Genomic DNA, 22,246 nt, shown 5'->3' on the forward strand with positions numbered 1-22,246 from the left:
CAGAATCCCACCTGCCGTGGGGGAGCAGTAACATGGGGTGGGGGATGCAGGTATCCTGAGAACACCATGTGCCTTGGGGTCAGTAATATGAGGCAAGAGCATCCCGAGTGTCCCAGGTGCCCTTGAGGAGGGCAGCAGCATCTTAACAGAGCCTTCTGGGTGACCTCTGACCTGCTCTTCCTCCCGACCTGCAGATCGATTTCCCAGCCTCTGCCTTCAACGTGAAGTTCACGAGCCCACCGGCTGCCGAGTTCAGCCCCAAGTACGAGTTCCGCAGCTTGGGCGAGGAGGACCAGCGCAAGCTGAAGGAGGTGATGCAGAAGGAATCGTTGTACTGGTGAGAGGCCGTGCCCGCGTGGTGGGGGGATGCACACTCCACAGGGATGACATATGGGGAGGCGAGACCTCAGCCGAGATGGTGTCTCCAGCTCAGCTGCCGGGGGCTGTAGCTCACGGCACTGCACAACGAAGCAGTCACACGTGGATATCCATGACTGGGGGGCCCGCTGGGGTGGGTGGATCTCCACTGGGTTTTGTCCTCAGAAGTCTGTCTGTGGGAGGAGGGGTCTCTTGGGTCCTGATCGAGAAGTTGAAGGCAACAGAAAAGCTCCCTCTGCCTTAATAGCCTTTGGATCAGGGTCTGTGGCCAGGCAGGTTTGTGACTCTCAGGCCAGCCCGATCTCACACTCTTTCCCACCCCCCACCCCTGCCCTGCACACATGTGCTGCCTGTCAGCAGCAGGACCAGAGGGGAGTCATGTGAGGACCTGACCCTCATCTCTGACAGGCTGGGGCCCCAATACTGGCAGTGCTGGTCCTGAGAACCACACAAGGAGCTGGGAAGCTCCCTCGCGAGTGGCGAGGGCTGAGGGTCAGGGATCAGGTTTGATGCTTCCGCGTGTGCGGCTGCCCCCCATTCTCCCTGTCTGAAGGCAGCTGTTCGCAGGCTGTTCACCTGTCCTTCCCCGGAGCGCCCCTGCCTCGTGCTCTGGCAGATGGCTGAGAGGGAAGAAACTGCCTTCTCCAGACGTGTGTACAAGGAAGGTGTCTCCAGCCGTCTCTCCTCCTCACCTCGCTTCCCCCCCTCCCCGCCCAGAGGCCCATGCCTCTGCATCACAGACATGTCTATAAACAGGAAGGATCGGGTGTCGCTGGCCACCCGCAAGGCAGCTCACTCCTAGGGCATGATCCCGACCAGCAGAGCAGGGAGAGGGGGGCAGTATCTGTACCTCTTTTTTAATGGACCGTGGGAAATGGAAAGGTCCCAGGGGACCTGGTAGGGCCCAGTGTCTTGGAGCCAGGCTGGGAAGAGCCAGCAACGTTCTCCCTCTGTCAGTCATCCCCACACATGGCTCCACAGGGCGTCCACACCTCCTGCCAGGCTGCCCCGCATGTGCCTGCTGAAGCGGGGAGGTCCACCCCCAATCTAAGGTTCATTACAGCCCCTGTCTCATATGGCACCTGGCCCACCTCTCCCTCCTTCTCCTCCAGTTCTCCATCTCTAAGCACCACAGAGCCCTGGCACCCCCCCCCAACCCCATCTCATCTCTCCTGCTCCCCCCCAATCCCTGTGGTTTTGGGGAGCTGACTCTTCCCCAAGCTCAGGGGCCATTCTGCATCCTTGCTCCCTCCCCACAGTCTCCTGTAGGCATGTACCCCTGGCTCCTGCCCCTGCCTTTGTGTGCCCTCTACAATAGCTCCGCCCCCTAAGGCCAAATCCAGAACACAGGCACATCCCGGTTGCCAGGTGCGATATCTGCCCCACAGCCACACGCCTCCTGCTGGCACCCACAGGCAACAAACTCTCTGCCAGCTGCTCCTGTGCTGGGCACAGCGTCTGCTTCAGCCTTCTTCTTCTTCTTCTTCTTCTTCGGAATGATCCTTATGACCATCGCTGTCCCGGGTGCTCTGCGAACAGAGAGGTGCTCACAGAGCGTCTGGGCTAAGCAAGGCCCGGGAGAGGTGGGCGGGGGAGGCAAGCGAGAGACTAGGGAGCTGGGAGCAGCTGGGGCAGGGGGGGGTTTGGAGACATCAGAGGGGAAGAGGCAGCAGAACTTGATATTGGTGCTGGGAGGAGGAGACCGAGACAATTGTCTTGGGAGAGAGAAGTAGGAGGGTGAGGAATTAAGTTCTGCAGAGACTGTTCTACCAGCACCCCGTCCCCCAGCTGTGGGGCGGGTTGGGCCTTAGTGCAGGGACGAACTTCCCAGAGCAGCTGGGTCCAGAAGAGCAATAAAAAGCCAGAAGTGGGCAAGCAAGGCCCAGCTCAATCCTCCATCTTCGTCACTCCCAGCTGGGGCTGTGGAGCTGGGTCCCAAACCCACAGGCTGCACTTCCCGCCCCATCCCCTGCAAAACACCCCCGGAGTCCCGACTCCAGGTGGCATTGGGTGCTCCCCCTCTGGCAGAAGAGACAGACAGAGGCTCAGCAGAGAACAGCTGGAGGGCTGGACATGAGGCGTCCGAGCCCACTCCTGCTGGCCGGAATGCTGCCAGCCAGGTATGCTCCAGTCTCGGACCGAATGGGAATAAGGGGCCTTGCTGTCCCTGTTCCTTTGCCAGCTGATCCAGGCCACGTGGTCACCCCACACACGCTGCAGCTGTTGGCTTGAAACGGGACACTTCCTAGAGGAACAGGGCGCAGTGCTGGGAACCGGCAGAAGGCACCCAGCCCTTCCTGGCATTGTGCTCTGGGAGGGCAGTGCCCGGCCTGCCTGCTCCACAGCTCGCAGGTTCATTGCCAGGGTGGGTCGTTCCCACCTTCTCCTACGCAGGCAGTGCATTCGCTTTCCTTTGCCTTTGTTTGTTTGGGGCGAGCGCTGGAGTCATCGTGAAAGGGAGTGTCTGGGAATGGACCCAGGCCTGGGAGCTGGGAGGGTCGGTTTCCCACACCTCCAGCTCTGCTGATGCCCCTCAGTACCGATCTGCAGCCCCCAGCCCTGAGTTCCCCCCTACAGGCTCTGCCGATGCACCTCAGTGCCAGCCCCCAGCCTGCCCTCTTGCCGCTCTTAGCTCTCCGGAGCTGCCAGTCACATTGGACTGTGCACTGGTCTGTGATATGGAGAAATGTCCACTAGGCACGCAGGTTATGTCTGCCAGCTAGCCTGGGTAACAGAGTGCTGAAGCCACAGCAGCACGGTCTGTACAATCCTGCCTGCAGCCGGAAAATTACTCAGGTGGCTAAAGCACACGCTGCTGCAGCTTCACTGCTCCGGGACCCAAGCTAGATCGAATCTAGCTCAGGTAAATCTACGAGAGCTGCAAGCGCACCCCATGATTGTAGTGGAGACACACCTTAAGTTGAGACCTGCCCAACTCATTTCACCGGGGCCACAATGCACTAGTGCTTCTGTAAGATCCAGGCCCAGGAGTGAGGGATTGTCACTCCCTGCAGTCACTGGAATGGAAAATCGTGTGCAGCCCAGAGGCTCCAGGCTGCTACCCTGCTGATCAGGATTTTCAGGGGGAGAGAACAGAGGGGGTTTGAAATTCCCCTTGTCTCACCTTCCTCAATTTCAATGCAAGCTGAAAATCAGCTGAGATGTGTCCGGAGGAATCCATGTCACTTGCCTCCGCCCAGCCAGCTGACCCCTGGATCTCTCAGGCTTGAGGTGAAAGGGTTTATGCTGCTTGATCAGGACTTGATCCAGCTGCCTTCCTCAGAAAACGGGATTGATTCAGAAGCCACTAAGCCGCATGCGTCTCAGGACAGTAGAGAGACAAGGTGGGTGAGGGAATATCTTTTATAGGACCAGTTTCCATAGGTGAAAGCGACAAGCTGCAGGTCTCCTCTTAGGCAGCCCTACCCAGCCCGAGTAACAGGAGCCAAAGTGGCTGTCCCAGGGTTGACTTTCCTGCTCTCTTGTGGCCACTCAGAGCACTGACCCTTTTATTTCTTGTCCCGCTCCTGAGATTCCTAGAGCCAGACTCTGTTCCCAGTAACACCAGTGTCAAGCCCTGTCTTCCGGGCACTTTGACCCTGGGCAATTGACTCCCCCGCTCCAGGCCTCAGGGCCCTGGGACGTCCAGCCAGGATGGAAACACACTGTTCTCCCAGGGGACTGAGGTCTGTGTCTTGTGACCTTTGCTGCCCTAGGCTGACGGACGCCGACCGGAAGAGACTGTGGGAGAAGCGCTATTTCTGCCACGAGCAGCCTGGATCGCTGCCTCTGTTGCTCACCAGTGCCCCCAGCTGGGAGTGGGCCTGCCTGCCTGACATCTACGCCCTGCTGAAGCAATGGACTTACATGCACCACCAGGATGCCCTCGGGCTCTTGCATGCAACGTAAGCCACTGCCTGGGGAATCCGTCCCGGGGGGTGGAGGTGCAGTGGGCAGAGATCCCTCCTTTCCCTCGCCCCAGCCACTCACTGAGGGCTGTGGCTTCTGCCTCTCAGCCAGTCGCCGCATTAAGATGCAGGCACATCCTGTGAACATCTGAACCCCAAACAGTCCTAAAGCTGTGCTGTGTCAGGCTGGAGGGGAGGGGGAAGAATGGGGCTTGGGGGGACATGGGGCGTGGGCTGGGCATATCTAGCACATGGGTTTAGAATCTTTGCCCACAGGTTGGGCATGGGGGAGGTGGACACAGACTGGCGACTGCCTACTAGTGTTCTCTTTCATATGGCAGCCACGACCCACTGCCTGGTAGTGAGCACAGTAGGGGAGCTGGGGGAACCGATCTAACAGGAACCCTCCCAGAAAATAAGAGGGTGGATAAGAGGACCAGAAGACTTTCTGGAGATGGGCCAAGCATCTCCGTTCCCATGTTTTGTGGCATTCCCAGTGGGATGATGTGGTTTGCCTGGGAGGCTGCGGCTGTGCTTTCCCCACAATGCGCCCATGAGATGCTGTGATGGCAGCAGCAGACCCTCTGCAGGGACCCCAGCGGTCTCGTCTGCAGGCAGGTGGGCTGGGGTCCTCTGGAGAGAGCCTGCTGTGACCTCCTCCCAGTGATGCGGGGCTTGTGGCTGTAGGTTCCCGGATCAGGAAGTGAGGAGGACAGCTGTACACTGGATCGACTCCATGTCGGATGCAGAGCTGCTGGATTACCTGCCGCAGCTGGTGCAGGTGAGTCACTGAGTCATTCGGCCCAATGTGCACAGCATGGCCTATGGTTAGGGCCAGGCCCGTCCGACTGTCCTGCCTGCTGATGGAGAAATGTCCTTGCTTCTCCCCTCCCAGGCCCTGAAGTATGAGTGCTACCTCGACAGCCCCCTGGTGCGGTTCCTTATGAAGCGAGCCATCTGTGACCTGAGAATCACCCACTACTTCTTCTGGTAATGTTGGTGTGGGTGCTGCAGCCTTTGGGAGGGGTCTGTGCTCAGCTGAGGCCTGCCCAAGTGATGGGAGGTGCCTGGGGAGTGGGCATCCCACCATTTAACATCACCAGCCATGACTTGTCCCCCTCTTAGCCTGTGAGGTACAAGCCCCAGCTCCCCACCCTGGAGTTCCTGCACTGGGGAGAGTAGGAATGAGAGGGGTTGGGGGCCCCTTGTCCTGACATCTCCATGCTGCCCTCTTCCCCCAGGCTGCTGAAGGACGGACTCAAGGACTCCCAGTTCAGCATCCGCTACCAGTACCTGCTGGCAGCCCTGCTCTGCTGCTGTGGCAAAGGCCTGCGAGAGGAGTTCGACCGGCAGTGCTGCCTGGTCAACACCTTGGCCAAGCTGGCCCAGCAGGTTCGGGAGGCCGCTCCGTCCTCGCGACAGGTTGGTGCTTAGCCTGTACCTCTGGGAGGGGCATGAGCGGCAGGGGGGTCCGACTGAAAGCTGCTTGCTTTGCTTACGGACAGCACTCCTCTGTCTGCAGGGAGCAGGCCAAGAGCGCTGGCTGTCAGGGGACCTCCCAGCTGCCCCAGTTCCCACCTCGCCCAGTGGGAGGCGCTGTCGGGAGCCATGTAGGAGTGCTGGCTGCAGCCCCACCCTTCCGGAGTTGCTGAAGGGTCATGGGATAGGAGCGTTGTTCCCCCTTTTCCTCCAACTCCCATCCCCCACTGAGGGGCCTTCCATACTCTACACATGTGCCGAGGCTCCCCCAACCTCCTCACCCATAATTCCTTGAGGTCACGGGCACCTCCCTCCAGTTGAGGGTGACTAGGCAGGCCTGCCTAGCGCCGCTCCTTCAGGGGTCACTGCGCAAAGCAGGGTTCCCAGGCATGGTGCATCCGCATTGCAGCTGGAGAGTGAGAAGCTGTCATTGCAAAGGGATTGCAGAGCTGCAGCTCCCCCTCAGCCAGTCGATCCCTCCGGGGGGCATTGATGCTGGAGTGGGTTGCTGGCAGGGCTGGCATGCTGGCAGGGATGTGCATGCAAGGCTGTGACCCACCCCTCCCCACGTCTCCGGCAGGCCATTCTCCGAGACGGGCTGGTCCATGTGAAACAGTTCTTCAGTGCCAATGGCTCCTGCCGCCTGCCGCTTAGCCCCAGCCTGTTGGTGAAGGGGATCGTGCCCAGGGTGAGTGACTGAGCCGGGGTGAGAAGGGAATCAGGACCCGGGCTGCTGGCCCACCTGCTGTAGTAGGGCTAATTCCCCCAGAGGCACAGAATTCCAAGACAACGGATTCTAATGAGAAGACCTTTTGCACTGTCCATCCATCAGCTCTTCCCCCTAATCTACGTACCCCGCAAAGAGCACCAGTATCTGCCCGCGTACCTCAGACCCATGTGCTCCTGACCACCAGCCCTGTGTCTCCTCTCCACCTGCCCCAACATTCCAGATTGTCTCCTGATCTGCACCCCATCCCCACGCACCCACCCGCACCTGCCTCAGTGCGGTGTGTCCAGCTCTCTGCCTCCCCCGAGCAGCAGTGCCAATCTAGCTGAACCTTGGTGTGGATTTGGGGACGTAAGTCAAATGCCTCCAAGGACCTTGCATGAGCGAGGCAGAGAGAAGCCTGGTGACTGGCTAGTGCATAAATCCTCTGGCCCGAGTGTTGGGCCTGGTGGCTCTACGCATCACAGATAGCCAGGGCCCAGAGGTGGTGATCCCTGCAGCGGGCAGGTTGATCGATGCTGCTGGCCTACTGACAGGCAATGGACCAGTGGGAGCCTGTGTCCCCCGGCAGACTGAGATCATAACCCTAGGATGCTCAGGGCTGCAGCAATGTTCATATCCCCAGGTAGCTCTGGTTCTTTCTGACAGTCTCCTCCTTCCCTCCCTGGCGGCAGGACTGCTCCTATTTCAACTCCAACGCCGTGCCCCTGAAGCTCTCCTTCCAGAACGTGGATGCCCTCGGGGAGAACATCCGCGTGATCTTTAAGGTGAGCCCTGCTGCCGCTGCTTATCCGGTTGGCTCTGTGTCTGCACCTCTGGCACGCGGTTCTGATCAAACAGCCATTGCTGAGGCTTCTGGGTCAAAGTGCGGAGGAGTTCATTGCAGAGTAGTAGCCAGTAGGGCACGTCCTCCTCTCTGGCTGCTCCCATCCCTGCAGCAGCTGTGAGACCAGCCGCTTGTCAAGCAAAAAGTGAGCAAAGGTCTCCGAACGGTGATGGGAACCAGCTCCACCGCAAGCCATGGCTGCGTGACGAACCTAGTTCCCCGAGAAATGCCCTCACTAAATAGCAAGATGGGGGGGCGCCCTCTGGATACCGTCAATGGAAGGCACTTGAGTCTAGTTCTTCACCCACAAAGTCCCTGCCACAGAAGGTTTAAAAAGCCAGTTGGATCATGTAGCTCATGGGCAGTGTCGTTCCCTACAATCTATTCCCCCAGGCTGGTGCTCAGTCCCGCTTTCAGTGTCCCAAGTGAGGAGGCTTCCACCCCTTCCCTATTCCACAATCTGGACCTGACTGTTGGCACCTCTCCCTGATGTTCCCACTTGCTCAGCTCCCACAGAATCGCATCTGTCCCCGAAAAAAGTGAACCCCCTTAGCCCCAGACACATGGTGGAAGAGACTGGTCCTGCATTCATAAATCGTGGGGTTTGGGAAGGCTTTGCTGGGCAGGGACAGAGCTGGCAGTGCCCTCTTTAAATCTGAGAAGAGCCTCTGTGGGGAGGGTGCGAGATCGCTCCTGGGAGAGGGAACCCCAGAGAGGGAACAGTGAGCTGTTGCCTTCATGGAAACACGCCAGTTGTGACCATGCACCTTCCCTCCTGTGACTGCCAGTGTGGAGACGACCTCCGGCAGGACATGCTGACGCTGCAGATGATCCGGATTATGAATAAGATCTGGGTGCAGGAGGGGCTGGACATGCGCATGGTCATCTTCCGCTGCTTCTCCACTGGCCGGGGCCGGGGTAAGTCAGAGCCCGGGTGTGACTGTCTCCCGCTTCCCTCCCAGGAAGTTGCTGCTCCTCTGGGGCTGTGATGCTCTCGGCATGGGGCCATTGTCGGGAATCCAGCGGCTGCAGAGCCAGGATGAACAGTGCTCGAACCCAGCAACTGTCCCTTTGGGTGTCTCTGTGCTGCCACCAGAGGGAGATGCTGCGGAAGACTCTTACGGCCCGATTTTCAGAGGCGGATTTTGGTCCGTGCAGCTGCAGACATTCAGCCCTTCTGCAAATCAGGCCCGAAGTGCCTCAAGTCAGGCTCTCAAATGAAGGCATGCAGATTGGTGATGGCTGGCCCCGAACGCTGACCTCTCAGAGGGCTGCTGAGACTTTGAGGACCCAGGCTGGGATCTCTCTGTGCCACCCGGGGCAGGGGGAGGGTTTGGACGGACAGAGTGAGTGGCGATTCTGGGTGCTGACCCTGGTACCTGCTGCCTCCCCTTCCAGGCATGGTGGAGATGATCCCCAACGCAGAGACTCTGCGCAAGATCCAGGTGGAGCATGGGGTGACGGGCTCCTTCAAGGATCGCCCCCTGGCAGACTGGCTGCAAAAGCACAACCCCACGGAGGATGAGTACGAGAAGGTAGTGACGTGGGAGTGCAGCGGGGTGACTTTGGAATGGAAAGGGGTCGTACAAATCCCTCTGTAGGGAAGGGAGCAGGGGTCCGAGGGAGGCAAATAGCCTCTGCAGTTTGGGATGATGCACAAACGAATGCACCTTCCAATATGCTTAACTTCTTGTAAGCCCTCCACATAAACAATGGCCGACAGATGCACCCTGAGCCTGGCTCGGGCATGGCGCTGGGCTTTGTTTAGGCCCTTTGGTAAGTGAACTTGATCTTGACCTTTTGCATAAAGCAAGCCAGCCAGATGCACCTGTGCTCCTGGATTGTGCCTGCATCTAAGGACAAGCTGGACGGATGGTCTAGATATACTTGGTCCTGACTTGGTGCAGGGGCCTGAACTCGATGGCTTTTTGAAGTCCCTTCCAGCCCTGCGTTTCTGTGATTCTGTACCCACAGGTTTGTTTATATGTAGGACCTACAGCAAGAGTGCAAAGGTTTTTTTGTTTTTTTTTAATGCTTTGTTACTTAAAACAAGTTCCTGGTGAAAGCAGGTGGGGGAGCTGAGCAGCATTAAGTGCCCCCCTCCACCTCACGGACCAAGCTTGCTCCTGAGAGTGACTAAACATTCCCATGCTCTCTCCCCTTCCTCTCAATTCCTTTTTGAAGTATCTCTCCCTCTCTTCCCCTCTCACCTGCTTTAACCCCTTCTCCCTCTCCCAGGCAGTGGAGAACTTCATCTACTCATGCGCCGGGTGCTGCGTGGCCACCTATGTGCTGGGGATCTGCGACCGGCACAATGACAACATCATGCTCAAAACCACCGGCCACATGTTCCACATCGACTTCGGCAGGTTCCTGGGCCATGCCCAGATGTTTGGCAACATCAAAAGGTGGGTGTCACCCACAGGCGCCTGGCAGAGGGGTGATAATACAATGGGATTGTAGGTGCACGCTGGAGCAGAACTTAGCCCTGGCTCCCTTTACCAAATATCTTCTCCCTGCAGCTGTTGTGCTCGGGGTGGCCATGTTTCTGTGAGACTACAGGGCTACAGTTTGTACTGTGGATACAGTGGTTTGGAAGGTCTGCTGTGCGGCTGTCAGGGAGCCTGGCTGTTCCCAGCTGGATCAGGGTGTCTTTTGTCGGATGCAGGACAGACTGGAGTGGCTATCTGTTCCATTTCCCATCGTCGACCCCTCTGCTCCACACCCTGTGCTGATCTGGGCATGCGTGTCTCTTTCTCTGGTGCAGGGACCGGGCCCCGTTCGTCTTCACCTCGGACATGGCCTATGTTATTAATGGTGGTGACAAGCCCTCCAGCCGCTTCCATGACTTTGTGGATCTCTGCTGCCAGGCGTACAACCTGATCCGCAAGCATACCCACCTCTTCCTCAACCTGCTAGGCCTGGTGAGAACACGGGAGGGTTGCCCTGGTCCAGGCACCGCGGCGGCTTTGCTCTCGCTGGGCCTCATTACCAAAGGATCTCCAAAGAGCAGGCCACCCTCCGTGCCCAGGCCTTGAGATGCCTCCCACCCTCAGTGCTGGGAAAATTCCCTTCCCCCTCTGAGTCTACAGCTGCCCCTTGGCCTCTCGGGTTCTGCCCCCTACCCTGGGCTCTTGGGTCCCATCTGACAGCGCTATGAAAGCAGCATGCTCCACCCTTGGGGGGAGGCATGTGCTTAGTGTCATGCAAGCCCCCCTCCAGCTGTCTGAAGTGCGGCAATGACTGCCTGATCATACGGAACTCACGCCGCTGTCCTCACCCACATGAGTGACTTGGATCCAGGCAGACACACCCAGCGCTGGGCTGGGCTCGCTAAGTACATCTCATGGGGTGTGGATGTGAGTGATGGGGAGAAGGCCCCTGTCCCTCTCCACTGAAGGAGACTTCAGTGGGGATGCTGGACAGGCCATCTTGACCCGCACCTGGGCCATGTTTAGCATAGAGGCCCCAGGATCGGCTGGTCCATCTCTCTCTCCCTGCTCCTTCCCCACCTCTGGGCGCCTGGCACTGACCTGGCTGCCCTGCTCCCCAGATGCTGTCCTGTGGTATCCCGGAGCTCTCCGACCTCGAGGACCTCAAGTATGTCTACGACGCCCTGCGGCCGCAGGACTCCGAGGCTGATGCCACCACCTATTTCACCAGGTAAAAGAGTGCACCTGGTGCTGGGCGACAGGTGGGGAAGGGGAAGGCGCCCCTCTGTCACCAGGGAGAGATGGAAGGGCCTTCAGTGGCTGTACACCCCACTCCTAGGAAAGGAGCCCGGCTCTTTGTGTCTCAGCATCCCTGGTTGAGGGGCCTTTGTGCACTCAGGAGAGTTTAGGGGCCTGGGTGCCAAGAATGGCAGCTGCCTTTGGCCCAGGATGGCGTCCCCCCTCTCTCACTGTGACGCTGCCCTCCCTCATTGCAGGTTGATCGAGTCTAGCCTGGGCAGCGTGGCCACCAAGCTCAACTTCTTCATCCACAACCTGGCGCAAATGAAGTTCACAGGCTCGGACACCCGCCCTGTGCTTTCCTTCGCCCCCCGCATGCACACACTCAAGACAGCTGGCCGGATCCGCGACGTCTTCCTTTGCCGCCATGAGAAAGTCTTCAACCCCAGCAAAGGCTATGTGAGCACTGCAGCTCTGCTTCTTCCGGATACGTGCCGGGGGAGATGAGAGATCTGGGAGAGGGATTCTGTGCTGGGGGGTGGGTTTGGAGGAAGGCCCGGTCTACTGCCATTCAGTGGAGTCCTAGGGGCAGAGAGACAAACCAAATTAAGGCTGCTGCAGTGGTTCCTGATTCTGGCCTCACTAGGAACATTTAGTGGTTTAGAGGGGGCAAACCCAGTCCTCTGGAGGAAGGGAAATGTGGGACCTATCAGTGGATGGCTGCCCTCACATGTATGATTTCATTAGAACCCAGGTCTCTCCACTTACCCTTCCATGAGGCCTTCAAAGGTGACTTGACTTGAATGTCTGCCTCCCTTCAGACGCATGTTCCTGAAAACTTTCCCCAGCTTTTAACAGGGTCTGAAGTGATGCCAAAAGAAACCATTTAACCTCTGTCTGATTTTCAAACTTCTTGCATTTCAGTGCATGCACGGTGGGTCTGATTCTGAGGTAATCTGGATGTCAGTTGGGCTACTCCCGATCTGTCCTGGTAATAAGTTAGATCAGACGCAGGCATGCCAGCGGTAACAGGCTCTGCCTCCCTGTCTTGCAGACGTACGTTGTGAAGGTGCAGCGGGAGAGCCCCTGCGAGGTCACCTATGTCCAGCGTACCTTTGAGGAGTTCCAGGAGCTGCACAACAAGCTACGCCTCATCTTCCCCTCCTCCCACCTGCCCAGGTAGCCCTGCTGCCCCTCCTCTCTTCCTCAGCGCCACTTCTTGTCCCACCCCCAGAGAAAAGGGGCTGTGCTCTGCAGCTGGTTTGGGGCTTGGTTCATCTCTGGGCAGGTGCATGCTGGGAGGAGGGGATGCACCTCCCTCATGGGCTTTGCCTGCCTCCAGGCAGCACCCACGATGACAAGTCTCCCCGTGGTTTGTTTGTTTGTTTGTTTGTTTGTTTTTCCCCCATGCTGCTTCCTGGCTTTCCCAGACCACTGTAACTTGACTCAGCCCACTACAGCTGTCCCTGGCTCCAGACAGCACCCACCCAGACTGAGCCCTTCTTGATTCTCTTGGTGCTGAGAGACACCTGTCAGGATCCAGCTATCCTTGGCTTTAGGGCCCTCTCACCCTGCCAGTATTCCCTGCCCACCCATCCTCCAGTTTTTGCTGGCAGCACCTGTCCAGATTGGCCCGGAAAGTCCTCTAGATTCTGTTGCTGAGAAACAATCGACTCGGCACCATTGTGGTGTGATGTGCCTCAGTGCAACACTGGCTGCCTCTGGCAAGAGCAGCTGACTTAGGGGTACTACTGCTTCAGCAGTGCATTCTGCTGCCCTCAACTGGGGACTTGCTAACTGTTCTCTCTCTCTCTCTCTCTCTCTCTCTCGCCTACACCCACACAACTGGTCAGTTTTCCCAGTAGGTTTGTGATCGGCCGGTCACGAGGCGAGGCAATGGCCGACAGGAGGAAAGAGGAGCTGAATGGCTACATCTGGCATCTGATCCACTCAGCCCCAGAGGTGGCTGAGGTAAGATTCTCTTCTCAGCGCCTCTCAGTCTACGGTGGAGAAGGGATCTAGCATACACGGCTTAATAGATAACACTCCCTTCTAGAACTTATCTAGTGAGTATAGCAAGTGACTAAGGGAAAGGATTCCTGGGCCCTTTTCCAGACTGTGTTAGTGAGAAGTGGGCAAGTCATGTCTCTCTGTGCCTCAGTTTCCCCATCTGTAAAACGGGGACAGGAACATGAGCTTTGATCTCAGGGAGCTTGCAAGTCTTAACTTAATTCCAGTTTGTAAAGTTATTTGAAGATCAGACACGCCATCGAAGTGGTGAGTTGTTCCTCTGGCTTGAGATTCTGGAGGATGGAAGGTGCTATATTCATAACTGGTGGTGGCGTTACATATCTTGCTTTGAAGTTTGCGGAACATGCTTACGGATGGAGAAAAGAGCCTGTTACCTCTGTTGTGTAATACAAGCCAGACTTGTGCTATTCTTGCCTTGCAGTGTGATCTTGTGTATACGTTCTTCCAACCACTCCCGCGGGATGAGAAGGCTGCAGGCACCAATCCAGCTCCAAAGCCCGCAGGTATCACTATTCATTGTATATGGTCCATCTAGTCTGGTATGGAGGCCAATATCAGGCGTGTCAAAGGGAAGGTGTAACACACCCACGCAATGTACCTGTACTATGCTGTACTAAACCACAGCGGCAGATTCCTTCCTGACCCCTTGATGGAGCAGGAGAATGAGGGTCAAAGTAGTGGTTACCTAAAGGAAAAACAGCCCCTCCAGGGGATTCCATTGTGGTGATGTTGGGTATTTAGAAGCACGACTTTTACGCTTCTTCCTAAGAAGCTGGCATGTGGTTTCGAATTGCTGCTGCACCGCTGTGTCGCTGCTCGGTTTCTAACCTGTGCTGGCCTCTGTAGCTCACCCCCTGTGCTGGTAGGCACTGCGCCCTATCTCTTTCCTTTGCCTCTTTCCAGATGCCACGTGGTCCCGGCCCATCGGGAAGGTGGGAGGGGAGGTGAAGCTCTCCATTTCTTACAAGAACAACAAGCTCTTCATCATGGTGATGCACATCCGAGGCCTGGTAGGTGCCTGTAATCCCAGCAGCAGCCATGGCTGCTGCGCAGGCTCTGTCTGTATCCTGGTGCCGTGGAAATGACTGGGGTTTTTTTTGGTCTCTCCCTCTTGTAGCAGCCTCTCCAGGATGGGAATGACCCTGACCCTTACGTCAAGATCTATCTCTTGCCTGACCCCCAGAAAACCACCAAGAGAAAAACCAAAGTGGCTCGGAAAACCTGCAACCCCACTTACAATGAAATGGTACCGTCCAATTCCCTTTGACCCTCATATAGGGCTCATGGAAAGAGCATTCAGCTGTGATGGGGTTAGGTTAGATCTAGGGCCAGCTAAGTGAATCTTTGTCATCTTTCCCGGACGAGGGTGGACTCCAGTTGCCTGCCACTACTAGTGCACTGGCTGGATTGCTTGGGTCAGTAGGGATCAAAAATCGCCGCTGACTGAGGAACGTTCAGCAGTTTGTCAAATGAGCTGGTGTCTCAGACCAGTTTCCAGGGAAAAGGGCCCATCTCCTATCTGGTCCTCTCAGCGGAGAGGCCAAGCACTGAATGGCTCATGGAGACTGAGCTACACTCTCCCTCCAGAGCATGGTTGGGGCAACAGCAGGGACTCCCCATTCCGTAACCGAGAACTTCCTTCTCCAGGCTGCCAAGGTACCGCGTTCGGACCGGTAAGGGCCTTCCCCATTCTCTGTCTTGCAGCTCGTCTACGACGGGATTCCCAGAGGAGACCTTCAGCAGCGGGAACTGCGCCTGAGCATCCTGAGCGAGGAGAGCTTCTGGGAGAACATCCTTCTCGGGGAGGTCTGCATTAAGCTACGGGACCTGGACCTGACCCAAGAGAAGATGGGCTGGTTTGAGCTGGGCTCCAGGAGCCAAGGGACCATGTGAGGAGAGCAACAGCAGTGGCAGTGTCTTTGGAACCACGTCAGCCCTGCAGTGCTAGGCCGTGGGAATGGGCGCGAGTCCCAGGAGTTGTATCCTGGATCCAGATGGATTTTGTTTTCTGCAAGCAGGACCTAGAGACAAACCCTCTCTCTGCAGATGAAGGTGTTCATTTTTGGGGGTGGTTTTTTGTTACATTTTCCCTGTAGAAACTGGGAACTCAACATCGCAATAGGAAATCCTATTGTGACTTGAAAAGGCTGCAGTCTTTTTTTTTTTTTTTTTTTTTTAAGTTTACCTTGTGTCAAGGGAGCAACAATGAGGGAGGGGGGAATATCGGGGACACTTTTTTTTTTTGAGATTTTTATTTTTAAAAAATAATGAAAAGTAATTTGTGTCCAGATGGGACATGAGGCTTTGATGAGAAGAGACCTGTGGGTGTGGAGGGAGGAGAGATACTTCATCAGTAAGGTTCTTATTGGACTGTCTCTAGGGAGTTTGTTTAAAAGAATGTATATATCCATAGGAACTTCTGGGGGCAGGGGGGACCTAAAGGCCACAAGCAGCAGATAAGCCCTCCTTGTCTCTGGTTTAGGAGGTGGTATGCTAGGATCCAAGCTGCCTCCTCTGTCCATCTCAGAGAATTTGCTTCCAAAGGAGAGCTGTATAATTTGTGAATGTGTAGAGCCTTCTGTTCTGGATTCCCGCCAGAGAGCATGCAAGTCTGTGAACCTTGCTCCTGGGGAATGACTGTCACAGTTGATTATCTCCCCTGCCCCCTGAAAAAATGCCAGCAATATTCACTTCAATTCCAGCTGTGCTTCACTCCCCAAGGCCCTTTACTCTGGCCTTGTGGCGATGTTGGACATTCAGAAGCATGACTTTTACCATACTTGGCTGTCCATGTTTTTCTTCCCCCCCCCCCCCCGGGTCCCCTGCTCACTAGATTGAATTGTTCCAAGGGAGAAGCAGCAGCGGAGACTTTGCGAGGGGCTGGGCTGGGCTAAGTCTTAGGGGTAGAGGCAGTCAAATCTTGGAAGCGGGAGATGATCTTATCCTTCATTCAGGTGACTTCTGGAAATTGTTCCTTGGAGCTTGAGATTCCACATGAAGGAGCTGGTCACTTGGAGCTCCACCACTTTGTACCAAATAGGGGTGGGGCTTGTGCAATGCCAATCTGCCCCTCTGGGAAGGGTGGGGCTTGCTCACTGATCAGAATTACGCTGGTATTGAGCACGATGCCATTTCTACTGAGACTTTTCCATGCCTGGAGGAGAAGGAGCCACTGATGGTCACGCAAAGAGCAGAGAGGCTCTGCTCTTCCTCTCGTCAGCCTTTCAGGGGAGAGAAACATTTGTAGAAGATATGATTTTTTTGTTTTTGTTACATTCATATTGTGTGTGTCTGTGTAGAGGGGAAAGGAAATACCCCCTTCTTAACCTTTTTTGGTTTTTAAAGATCTAATTCCCATTGTAAAAATGATTTTAAAGGATGCCTGTTTCCACTTGGTGTCAGAGAGGGGAGAGCAGGCGATAGGGCTCCGTCCATGGGGCAGGCAGAATAGTGGGGTTGCCCTAAACTGCAGAGTTCAAGAGCTCAGGCACCTCCCACCCCAAGCAGCTGTCTCCCTCCCCTGTCCCCTCTTCTCTCCCTCCCCCCCGAGGTGTCAATGGTGCTTTGTTTACAGTGAGAATTCCGTAAACAGATGAAACATTTCTCAGGATCGAGAATATGAACTTATCTTTATATTAAAAGTTTTAAATATTGTATCTAGTAGGTGAATGGGTTTAAATAAGCTGGGGTTGAGGAAAGGATCCCCCCCTCCATGCCATGGTATTGACTAGTTGCAGATGTGTCGGGCGGTGGCATCTCTGAACCTCCACCGGTGGGTTTGGGAGAGGTGCATTAAGGAGATGTCCTCAAATATAGCCAAGTTCTTCAGTCAACGCTCTTTCCCCCACAATCTGTGTTGGGGTGCAGTTCGGGCTCCTGAAGAGGCACCTTTCAGATACCTGCATCTCGCTCGGTTGTAAAATAGTGGCATTAAAATAAAAGGAAATGAAATACAATGGAAGAACGTGTGGCCTCATGAATCCCCAAAGCCAGTGTCATAAGGGTGGACCTGCCCACTGAGCAGCAATCTTGGCATTTCAGAATCACGCCGGTGAGGCTGCTACTCTGTGAAAGTGGCTGTACTGCACTCCAGCCCAGCGAAGGGGGGGCAGACACCGTATCTCTGTGTTTCTGGGACACGCTGGAGAATGGGAATGAGGTAGGGAGCCTTTTGCCTCTATGACATCAAATCCCGACCAGCTCAGTAGTGAATGAAACTAGATACCAAGGGATGGCTACCTACTTGCCTTTGCGAAATGATTTTGGTGGATCTCAGCCCACTTTCCTAGGGAGAGGACCCTATCACAGAACTGCCATTGCTGTTCGCTCTCTTGCTTGCAATCTCAGCAGAGAGGCCAAGGACTGAAGGCCCCTTTTCATCCCTCTAAGTCAGAGTTGAGGCACACTGATGGGGCCCGGAAATGGGATCTTGCCCTGGGGCTGTTTTGCCTGTTATAAAGAGAGGATTCCAGTCCCCTTAGTTGTCAAACCAGTGCTCACTAACACTAAATCAAAATGTAAAAGGGGTCTAAAGAAACCATATTAAAAGAGAGAAGATGAAAACCTAACATAGGGCACGGAGCAGAGGAGGAAAAAGTAAACCACTCTCATGGAGAAATGGGAGTTCGCTCACAGTATCCATTCCTTGTGAGCGTGCTGGGTGGAGAATGGAAAGGCCAGCACAGGCTTCCGCACTTACTGAAGCGGCTTTATTATTGTCCGACACTGTTGCTACAGTAACACACAATCCACGTTACAAACATACTTAGTTCTTAAACTACCACCTGTAATTACAACTGCCGAGGGGCTGCATCAGTCATAGCTACAGCATGCTCCCATGCGTAACTGGAATGCGGAGGAACCTTTTGCTGTTACCATGATGCCAGGCCGGGATGCATGTTAGCTGCTGCAGGGAGGCTGGGGCTGAGGATGGCTGTTCCTTGGGTTGGGCTTGCAGGAGTGTGAACGGCAAGATACTGCTAACAGATTTAACCCTTTGAGGGAAGTGAGACAGCAAATTAACCCTTAGAAGCTCAAGGCCTCATGGTGTACTTCCACACCAACTCTCCGTCCTCCTATGCCTTCATCTGTCAGGAAAAAAACAAGGTTTAAATTAATCCTGCACCTCAGGCTGAGTCTAAGGCCTGGTCAGGTTATGTCTGTGATTCAGCAGAGAGTGCCACTAGCAGAGCGGAGCAATGTGGATTACAAAGCGTGCGCTTACATGCAAGGAGCTGAAAGACACTGAGCAAACAGAGAACACAATGTAATAGTTTAATTGGGTCTTTTTTTCTCCTCGCACACCTAAGAAACAATGATTGCTGGGTTAATGATGTTCTCCAGCCCACCTATTGCTAAATGCTGGCTTTGGAGTGACCTGAATGCCTCACCCTTACTAAATTAATATTTTGAAGGGTAGAATTTCTTAATTACCAGTTACAATTTTAATGAACACACGGCTCAACATTAGCCGCTCCCTACACTACAGCTGACACGAGGATTATTAATGCTCTGGCTGGTCACTTATTTGGTAAAATAAGGAAATTAACTGGCTATTTCCTGTCCACCGGGACTTGTTGTGTCAGTATTGGAATTTTCATTGTAACTGCCTGTCTTTCAGTTTGCTCACTAACAAAAATTAAACGTCATCCCCATCAGTATGAGTTTTAGTGGGGAAATTATAGTAATATATATTTTACTATGTCTGTGGGAGGATGAACAAAGAGACTATTCTTTCCGTAGGAGTAGCAGGGCAGTCTCTCCACTAGTGCAGATACATAATGTTCTTTCAGCAGTGACAGCTTGGTCCTTGAAAATACACCAGAAGCTTAAGAGGAAGAGCTAACGAGAACCAACTCTCGGCACCTTTCACCTGTGGAGCTGTAGCTGCTTTATCACACACCTGAGCTATAAATAAGTATCATCCTTTGTTTTATAAACAGGGAAACCGAGGCAGAGAGTCTTTCAGGCCTAAATTTTCAAAAGTAGTCACTCAGTTTGGTACCTTAATTTCTAGGTGCTCAATGTGAGATGGCTTTGGCCTGATTTTCAGAGATGCTGAGCACCCACTAGTCTAGCTCAAGTCAGCGGGAGCTGCATATGGTTGGTACCTCCAAAAATAATTTGGCCACCCAAAATTAGTGGACTCTATTGATACTGTATGTAGAAAGAAGGAGCCTAAGACATAAGGCCTTGTATAAGGGGCTTGATGTAAGGCCTAAGGCCTGAACTAAAGTAGGCCATGCCAATATAAAGCAAAGTGAGCAAAAGTCAAGCTGTGAGCAGAAGTCAGGCCCTGCCGCATACATGAAGTTGGCAAGAATAGGGCTGGAGTTGCAAAAACCCAACATATTCACATAAACCCATTCCAGGAGGGTAGCACCAGAACATACAGGGTTATGTGTGAACGCACTCTCCAAAGACGATACAAGGACACACTGACCCCTCTTAAAGATAATGTCAGGCTGACAAAGTGATGACTATAGATGTTTTGATCTAACTTACATGTACAAGATAAAGGGTGGTAACTAATCACCTCCGAGGGGCAATAAGTAACTTGTTCGTATCAGTGTATAAAAGAGAGGTCACAGGGTCTGTGTCTTTGTCCGAACAAGGGGGGAATGGAAAGTCCTGCCATTCACTGAGCTGCATCCATTGTCATGGGCATACATGTCCTAGTATAACTGTAGACACTGATCCGGGGAGCAAGGATTCTGCTTTGTGGCCAATAAACCTGGCCGAGTACCTTCACTACAGAAACAGAGTCTGTGGTCTTTTGGGCAGTTCGATTGGAGCCTGCTGTACGAACTATCTGGCCTGAGCCAGTAAAGCACGCAGGGAGAACCCAAATGCAGGCAATGACTGACTAGACTGGTGATCCTGACCGCTGATCTGAATGTAAGTGAGCCGTCCTCTGTAGGAATCACAATCTAACCTGGCAGAAAGTGACGAGCTAGGGAACTCCCTTAATCCCTCCTTGCAAATCCTTATAGAGTTTAATAAGGTATGGACGCTGCACTGGGTTGCCAGCAAAGGAGGTCCATATGAATTTTAAAAGGTAGTGGGGAAGAAACATGGAATGGAATCTGTAAGGCTAGGGCAGAGACTGTAGCCTTGAAAAACAAGTGTAAGAAATGTAGAATATTGCAAACTATATAGCCTTGGCTGTTAAATGGTTAAGACAACACACCATAAAATTGGCAGGCCAAATAACAGAAACAAAGATAGAGTTAAAAGAAGCAAGAGAAGCCACAGAGCCCTGGAATGCTCCCACTCTCCTAGCAGGGTGGCAAGCAGGCCAGAGACCGCAAGCACAGGAACAGACTAAACCACTGGGAACAGCTGTAAAGAATCTGCAACAAAGAGAAGTGCGTCCCTTGTTATAAATACTGGTAGTCAACAACGGGCTTCAGGTACCTATATAGTGCCTGAAGAATGGGGACAGAAATGGAAGACGGTGGCCCTAGCAAAATTAAAAAATGAAACAGGGACCACCACATTGGAACCACTACCGTACGATACAAGCCAGATTCTGGTAAAACTGAAACAGAGACCTAGACTGGTGCCTGTCACAATGGGAAAAGTAAGTGCACGGGAGGGAGAAGTAGCAAATAATACTCTCACTGGATTGGTAAATCAGATAAAGGGAAAAATGGAACAATTCACAGAGCACATTAGGAGACAGGAGTTGTGACTTAATCTCAGGGGAGTGAATAAAGAATTTCAAAGTGAAAAACTGAGATTGAGTGATTTAACAGCTAGAATTGATGTGTTAACACATGAAGTTGCCCAAAAACAATTAACTGTAGCATACAAGGGTGCTCCTGCAACCCATCTGGCGTGCAGACAAAAGCAACAGACACTGGGGGAACAAATTCAGGTTTCACAAGAGTAAGTAATGACCCCATCTCTCCTCTTAGAGCCAGGATAAAAACAAGGAGTGTGGGTTGCCAATTGCTTTAACCCATGGAGCCCTACTCTTTGCTCAGAGTTAATAATATAACCTTATTTCTCAAATATTTGTACATACTGGTTAAGTTTTCCTTTATATCCTTTCTCAGTTTGCTAAACTCACTGCTGCTGCTGCCTGTACTTTCAGATAACTTGATAGACTTATTTCAGAGTAACAGCCGTGTTAGTCTGTATTCGCAAAAAGAAAAGGAGTCTCTCTTGGCTCAGGTATCCCTCCCTTCCTAGGCTGCTCTTCCCCCGCTTTTCCCTGCCTCTCCTCACTCCTGGTCTCCCTCTTTGTTTTAAAAGTTACAGTTTCTACAGAATCTCCAAAAAGATAAAGCAACTGCAAACAAAACAAAAACAGCAAACAAGCAAAGAGAAAACAAGGTCAAACCTTTCAATAAATCCAATACATTAATTATTTCTACCCTTCAGGAATGCAACAGCTGGAAATACTCCTAACTTTCCTAAATATATGGTTGCCTAGCAACAGAAATTCCGACTCCGCTTCTAATCCTAACCACTGTCGGCTATTTGAAACATGGGCTTTCCTTATTTCCATATAGCAGAGTTTTTAAATAAAGTAATGAAAAATAAAGGAAAATGCCTGACGTTACTAAATTAATACAACAAAGGGGGGGAAATAACAATATGAATTTGTAACCAATTTTTATTAAAAGATTCAATAAAAAGATAATACCTTGCTTATTTAAATGTTTAACCCTTCTGTTTACTTGTCTGGTTTTTAAACTGCATTGCTTTAGTAACTGAAGTTTTAATGCCTTATCTTGTATAGTTATAAATAGAATTCTGGTGCCATTTGCTTTTAATTGTAAATTTGTCCTGTACAGTATGTCATGTATGTTGTCCTGTGATGTACGTTGTATGTGTCACATAATTACTTTTTTTTGTTTGTTTTTATTTTGTTGCAATGAAAGTCAGTTATACTTCTTTTTAATAGAAGTAGTGCCACACTATTTTAATACTGTGGTTGGGATATAAACATAATATTATTAACACCAATTATTATTTTTTGCAAAGTTCAAAAAGGTCTCAGTTTTAAAGATATGAACATATATTTCTGCCTTAACAAATAATGCAATTGCACCCCCCTCCCAAAAAAAATCTCTTTTATGAATCACAAAGTTTTGGGGTTTTTTTAATTTAAAGAAAAATTGTAAGGGGAAACCACAACATTAAGGTAACGGTAATATTAACAAAATGTCAATTTCTTGTTTGGGTTTTTATAAACTTGTTTTCACTTTTAAATATA

General features: G+C 52.8%; 1 protein-coding gene across 3 annotated transcripts in view; it reads left to right on the forward strand.

Annotated features, from left to right (window-relative positions):
- Window positions 1-16,976, forward strand: part of PIK3C2B (phosphatidylinositol-4-phosphate 3-kinase catalytic subunit type 2 beta) — a 78,469-nt gene extending 61,493 nt beyond the window's left edge. For all 3 annotated transcript variants that reach the window (XM_073319542.1, XM_073319541.1, XM_073319543.1), the window contains 19 exons: window positions 189-337; window positions 4,095-4,283; window positions 4,974-5,067; window positions 5,182-5,276; window positions 5,528-5,708; window positions 6,346-6,453; window positions 7,167-7,259; window positions 8,107-8,236; window positions 8,717-8,853; window positions 9,557-9,726; window positions 10,086-10,242; window positions 10,872-10,981; window positions 11,247-11,448; window positions 12,044-12,168; window positions 12,843-12,960; window positions 13,442-13,523; window positions 13,924-14,030; window positions 14,138-14,266; window positions 14,725-16,976. In XM_073319542.1, the coding sequence (XP_073175643.1) occupies window positions 189-337; window positions 4,095-4,283; window positions 4,974-5,067; window positions 5,182-5,276; window positions 5,528-5,708; window positions 6,346-6,453; window positions 7,167-7,259; window positions 8,107-8,236; window positions 8,717-8,853; window positions 9,557-9,726; window positions 10,086-10,242; window positions 10,872-10,981; window positions 11,247-11,448; window positions 12,044-12,168; window positions 12,843-12,960; window positions 13,442-13,523; window positions 13,924-14,030; window positions 14,138-14,266; window positions 14,725-14,913 (2,565 nt within the window). In that variant the 3' untranslated portion in view covers window positions 14,914-16,976. The remainder of the gene's footprint in view (window positions 1-188; window positions 338-4,094; window positions 4,284-4,973; window positions 5,068-5,181; window positions 5,277-5,527; window positions 5,709-6,345; window positions 6,454-7,166; window positions 7,260-8,106; window positions 8,237-8,716; window positions 8,854-9,556; window positions 9,727-10,085; window positions 10,243-10,871; window positions 10,982-11,246; window positions 11,449-12,043; window positions 12,169-12,842; window positions 12,961-13,441; window positions 13,524-13,923; window positions 14,031-14,137; window positions 14,267-14,724) is intronic.
- Window positions 16,977-22,246: the final 5,270 nt, after the last annotated feature.

This window comes from Lepidochelys kempii, chromosome 21 (genome assembly GCF_965140265.1).
Source record: "Lepidochelys kempii isolate rLepKem1 chromosome 21, rLepKem1.hap2, whole genome shotgun sequence".
NCBI classification, from domain to species: Eukaryota; Metazoa; Chordata; order Testudines; family Cheloniidae; genus Lepidochelys; species Lepidochelys kempii.